Below are 6,312 nucleotides of genomic sequence, written 5' to 3'. Positions count from 1 at the left end.
ACGGAGAAAATCACCTCTACTGGTGCTGCAAAGGAAACGAAGACCTTAAATGTTGGCAGCCTCATTATCTGGAGGCACTCACAATGAGTTAGACTTCCAAAGATATTGGAAAAGGATGGATCATGGAGCAGAGGACAGGGACTCTGTAAACATGAAGACATTCTGCGAACAAGACACTTAGTCTCCAGCAGGGTTTTTAAGTGGCATCAGACCCATGGGTAGGAGCAGAGATGGGGCTTGGAGTCATGTCCATGCAAGGCCCCGAGGATGCCAGGTTTCCATTTGCTATGACTGGTCACTTGGTGATGGTAGGACAGGAACACTTGAAAACATATCAGTTGCTTTTGAGCAGGTCAATGCATCCCTGCAATAGACTCACATTGTTCTGTGGAGACAGGAGAAAACAGTATTAATACTCCTAGTCCGAGTCACGAGGACATCCATGATCCAATAAAAATTTTAAATGTTTCCCAGTTACAAGCTGACATTCACCTTTTATATTGAAGGTAAACGAATGATGTCTACAAATGATTCCAATATATATTTATGCATTTAATATTTTCCTAGATAGGAGTCCCCAGAGACGCCCCTCTAGTACAGAAACTCCTTTCACTTTAGCCATGAAGGGGAAGATGAGCAAGTGGTGACAAGATTTGTGGTGAAGGGATTGGAATCAGAACCGAGATTTGCTGGTAAAAAGCACCTTATTTGTTTAAAGTGTTTGCAAACCATATGTTATTGCACTTTTGTGTATATAGCAGTACATTTAAATTAAAAGTGCGCAATAGACTACTTTAGAATTCATTATTCAATTTTGCGCATAACTAATGTGATTAATCGCAGAAAATCATGCAATTAAAAATTGTAATCGTTGCCCAGCACTAATTTATCACCTTGTAACATATGATGATGATTGAGATATTCCTACTGATGATGTTAGCAGGTGCATGCGAGAGCGTGAAAATCACCACACTTCATTACAAAGTACAAGGTGTGATGGTAAGCCGCTCACCTTGGCGTGTTTTATCTCGAGTTCAGCCATCTCTATGAGGTTCTTCCTGAAGGCAACAACACGCCTGCCCTTGAAACTGGTGAGTTCTATGAGGATGACAGCATTCAGTTAAAAAGTGCTTGGACAGTGCATGCCATTTTACACACAAAGAAACCAGTAAAGAATAAGCCTGCATCTCAGATGCGCAGACGCACAAACCTTTCTTCCCAGACTCTGAGAGCTTGTCAAATTTCTGCAGGCACTGCTGCTGGTACTCCTCTGCCTGGGCGATGTCCTTGCTCTTCAGTCGAGCCTTATCCAAAGCCTTGTTAGAGTTCTCATAGTCAGCTAATGCCCGAGCTCGCCTGTACAGAAGGTCCTGGCGGGTTGCAGAGAGGTTAATGTGACAAATTTTATTCCTAAATCTTCATTCAGATTTACTTGTAAAAGGACAATGATGATTAATACTGAGCCCTGATCTGTAGTATACTGCAGATTGTTTGTTATTTCAATGAGTATTGTTCTATCTGGTCAGACTGGGATGCATAAAGTGTTTGAAATACAGCAATAATGGAACTTCATAAACACAACTTTTACAACATAGCTGTGAATCTGCGCATCTTGTAGGAATAGGTAAACATGTCTCACCTTGGCGGCCTGGATGTCTCTCATGTAATATCTTAGCAGCTCTGTGAGTTTCAGCTCCTGGTCAGATGCTACTCTTCCCTCTACTTTCTGCAAGGACACAAATGAAGACACATAACAGTGGTAATAAATCTGGACAAATATTTACAAAGGTGTCCCAGTTTGTTGGTTTTTGAAGTTCTACTCACTCGGAGCTTCTCAAACAGGTCTGACAACTTCTCCAGGTGTCTGAGAAAAAAAGCAAAGCCATGAGATATAAATAAAAAAAGTAACAATTCACCTCTACAAGCAGAGATTTGTTGCAGTCCACAAGATATGGCCAAACGAGAACCATTGCTTAAAATCTTCATACACTAGTTTGTCTTTGCATAAAAGTCACTAAATTTTAAACCACACTCACTTCTTATTTGCTGTGCTATCATCAGCAGAGAGACTGTTCAGAGTGGCAGAGACGTGAATGTAATCATCCGCAATATCTGTAATAACGGAGATGAGCAATTAAAACTAAGCAAAATTCCAAAATGCATTTTAACATGCTAATAAACTCTCAAATACTTTTGTGTGAGCGAGTCATTTTCTCTGCTTTGGCAGTGGAATCTTTTATCTTGCTGTAGTAGTCGAGAAGGAACGTCTTTTCCTGCTCAAAAAAGTCATCGACTTCCTGTGTGGATAGCAAACACACACAGACAAAGGTAATTGAGGAAGTGCCAACAGCACTGCATCTGCTATGCTGTTATATACTGTAAGCGCATCATGCAAAAGCCCCACCTTTACTCCTGAGATAAGGACCTCGTCGGCCGACTTCACCATGTTTTTAAAGAATCCTCCAAACATTTCCTTGGCATTCTTTCTTCTCACAGTCAGCTAAAATGACAGGATTTATAAAGGAATACATATTAAGAGCACTGTGATTTATTTGTGAAAGCATGCAATTTGACTAAGTAGGGGCTGAAGTAATGTTTGTGATTGTACAATAGTCTACAAATATATGTATGTTATTATTTAATTATTAATTTGACTCTTGGCTATGCTCTGTAACGAACACCACAAATACTGACTGACAAAGACTACAAAGATAAGCATAACTGCTGATCACAGCAGGATGTAAGCAATGGGTCACAAGTATCCAGCAAACGCTACTTCCTGTCTTTCCAACTGACAACTCAGGAAAGGAAGTCAGCATTATGAGGAACTCACATCCTGGTCATACTCTAAGAAAATCTGGAAGTTTCTGTCTTTGCTTAAAACGGGGTGAGAGGACAATCTCTGCAGGAAGACTTCATGCACTTGAACAGTTTTCTTGAAAACAGCCAGGTATTCACTGAAAAGAAAAGAGTGTACATTACGCAGACAATACAAATAGCAAGAAGATGTTTTTGTTAAACAATAAGTGCATGTTTGTTTGAGTGTCAAACTCACGCCTCCAGCTCCTGCTTCATTTTAGTGTACTCGTCCTTGGTCATGGTGGCTTCACCTTCCCCCAGTTTGTGCATCTTCTCTCTTGGGCTCTCAAAGTCAGGCTTTGGGGGCGCTGGAGGAATCTATAGATGATCAGCAGGAAATAAATGGTTCACGGTTCAGGTTAAATGGTGTTAATGTGTAATATACAATTAAACTCAGTAGTCTAACTCACGATGAGCCCAGCATATTCCTCTGTCTCAACCAGAGTGTCATGTAGCCAGTTGAAGTCTTCATGCTGCCTGGGAACGGAGAACTCTGGCTTCTGGAAAGAGCTAAGTGTGGTCTGGGAACAGACCAAATGTTAGTGTTTTGTAAGGACAACTGTCAACATATCAGCAAATACCTTTATATAATATCCTTAAGGTTAGGAGTAAATATATGTCATGGGATACAAACTTTTTACCTTTGTATGGACAGTAAACTTGACTTTGTCCCTTTCACAGAGTGCATCAGGAATGTCAATGAGAAGAGAGGCGTCATTGTTTAGATCCACAGACACAGCACGCATCTAAGTAGAAAGAATACACCAGGTTATCCAAACAAATGTAGCTGGCTGATGTTATGTGTACACACAAAAATGATCACTTGTCAAGTACAAATGCAATTTTTAAAAAGAAATTTGTGGTCACGTAGTTTCAAATTCTGCTTTTAAGAAATATGCAGCAGGTTTCTCATCTGATCATCCCTCTGGACTATATGATAAATGCCAGTTTATTTACTGTGTCTTGTTTTGATTTGTCTACAGTTTTGCCTCTCTGAAAGTTTCTTTCTAAACTGTAAAATGAGGGACACAAATCAAGCACAATTCATATCTGTTGCATTTTGAATATTGTTTTAATAATACCAATAATTGTAATTCAGTATAGTCAGTATAATTCACATATTTAACTGTATCAGCACAATCTTAGCCAATAAGGCAACAACACAACTCATCAATATCTGGAGTCTTCCCTAGCTTGACGATATGCCAACGGTTCAGAGGAATGTTTTGTTAGCAGCTACACTGTTGAGAACGCAAAACCATCAGCCTCAATGTCATACAACACCCACCAATCCTGACTGGCTACAACTTCACAGCAAGGACAAACTGTTGGAAGCATGTCAGACAGACTCAATTCATAGAGCTCAGTCTCAATCCACACAGTTTCCAAACACGCCCAGGGGCCCTCAGAACTTACAAATGCGCAAAACTGTAGTACTGCAAGTCATTCTTCCATGAGTTTAGAGCCTGAAGTGTCTGGGTGGTACTGGATAAAAGGTCGGGAGGCAGCTAGTTTTGGATCTAACAGTAGGCACATAATCTAGTCCTGTTTTAAGAGCTAATCCCACACTCTCCTTGATCTGTTATAACATAAAGAATAAACAGCCTTGACTAACTATCTTGCTGGTGAAAGAATACACCTTACACTTAGTGTGCCAGTTTTTTTTGGTACACCTATCAAGGATACAATGTTCAGTTTTTGTGTTAATTTTTGAGGCTGTCGTTTTTAGTCTTACTTTTTATATACAGTCTATGAGTCTTACCTCATTGATTTAATAGACTGCATACCGTACAAAGGATAGAGAAAATATTAGAAACTCCTCTCAGTATAACGCAATACAGCTCAACAGGAGCACAAACTATATCCTCCAAAATGACCATAACGTTGAATACACACCTCTCCAAAAAATTAAACAAGAAGGCAATGTTAAAGTTATCTGGACACCTGTAAGAACGCTAACAATTTTAGCTCAAAGTCAGCCGAGTTGTCACAGGCCAGTTTACTGCACAGCGTTAATGGAGTAACGTTAAACACGTAGAAGAGATACAGTGATGTTACTTTTCTGTAACTTTAACGCTAACTATATTATACGTTGTCGTGAACGTTAACGTTCCATGTTTTGACACGTTCAGTAAGTTAGGTAACATTAGCAAACAACACTGTTCTGCATACATGCAGTTTGACACTCCTCGTTTTAACGTTACCCGCTTCTTGGTAGCGTTATCTATAAAACGTTAGCTCGCTTTAGCCAGATGCTAGCGTCGTGTAGACAGAAAACAACACAAGTTAGCGGCAACAACTTAGCCAGAAAGCAATCGTTAGTGTTAGCTATATCGTTAGCAACCTTAATGCTACCAGGTCTGACTTTAGGTGCACTTTAACTACATGCTAAGGCCCATTTAACTTACCTTTTCCTTGCTGCTTTCGTCTAATGTGGATGTCATGACGGGATTGAAGTCGACGGAATAGCAAGACCAACAACGCAAATAACAAAACCACCAGCTATAAACTAACGTTATATGCAGGAAGTTCTCCCTCTGCTGCCTGACGAGCTGTCAAATCGTTCCTTTGTCGCCCCCATCCTGACGATGAAAGATTAAACTCCACCTTAAAGGGAATTTGAGTGGACACATCGACTTTACAAATGCAATGATTGGTTTTGAACCTAATCAGTCATACCACATTTTTATAGGCTACCCGTGGTTTGAGATAAAGGCTATGTGATAACTTATTTTTAAACAGCACATGTTACATTTGGTTTTAATTAGGTAACAAACAGATGAGGCGTAATGAGCAGAACAAATAAATGAAATTAACTAAAGTGAGCATCAACAACCACACGGATGTATTTCAATGTTACGCTGCACATTATGGGTAATGTAGTTTCTAACGTTATAAAATGCCGTACCCAACCAAACTGGTGGAGGGTGCATCACCTTTATCAAGGATGGGTTTGCCTACAGGGAATCCCCAAGCTCAGAAGATTCAGAATGTATAATAGCTGAAATCTATAGCCCAAGGAAAGAGGGAAATATTAAACTGATTAATTTCTATAACCCATGCAAAAACTTAGATATCAATAAACTTAATGAAATGGCAGGGACTGTATACAGGAAAGAAATATGGTGTGGGGACTTCAATGCACACAACAGCTTATGGGGCAGCAATCACACAGATAATAATGGGGACATAATTGAAGAAATGATGGAAGAAAGATGACTGGTCTGCATTAATAATGGACAGGGAACACGAATGGATGTGAATAGGGTTAAAACATCATGTTTAGATATTACACTGGTATCAGATAATTTGGTAAACGCATGTGAATGGTTTGTTATGAATGATTCTACCATAGGAAGTGACCATTTTCCAGTTCTCACTATTATTAACACAAATGTATGTTTCCAAGAAGGAAGTACAATTAACAGATGGTGCTTTGAGAAAGCAGACAGG

General features: G+C 39.6%; 1 protein-coding gene across 1 annotated transcript; it reads right to left on the bottom strand.

Annotated features, from left to right (window-relative positions):
- Positions 1–2: 2 nt before the first annotated feature.
- On the bottom strand, positions 3–5,505 carry snx5 (sorting nexin 5). Its single transcript, XM_046071094.1, has 13 exons — positions 5,268–5,505; positions 3,501–3,605; positions 3,270–3,380; positions 3,056–3,177; positions 2,834–2,957; positions 2,405–2,500; positions 2,192–2,297; positions 2,037–2,112; positions 1,825–1,864; positions 1,640–1,726; positions 1,211–1,370; positions 1,013–1,098; positions 3–385 (listed from the first exon to the last, which is right to left on the bottom strand). The coding sequence occupies exons 1-13, from the start codon at positions 5,301–5,303 to the stop codon at positions 335–337; spliced, it is 1,200 nt and encodes a 399-aa protein (XP_045927050.1). The 5' UTR covers positions 5,304–5,505; the 3' UTR covers positions 3–334.
- Positions 5,506–6,312: the final 807 nt, after the last annotated feature.

This window comes from Micropterus dolomieu, linkage group LG15, assembly GCF_021292245.1.
Source record: "Micropterus dolomieu isolate WLL.071019.BEF.003 ecotype Adirondacks linkage group LG15, ASM2129224v1, whole genome shotgun sequence".
Lineage (NCBI taxonomy): Eukaryota > Metazoa > Chordata > Actinopteri > Centrarchiformes > Centrarchidae > Micropterus > Micropterus dolomieu.
Note: the sequence above shows the minus strand (reverse complement) of the source record. Positions and strands in the feature narration are given on the sequence as shown.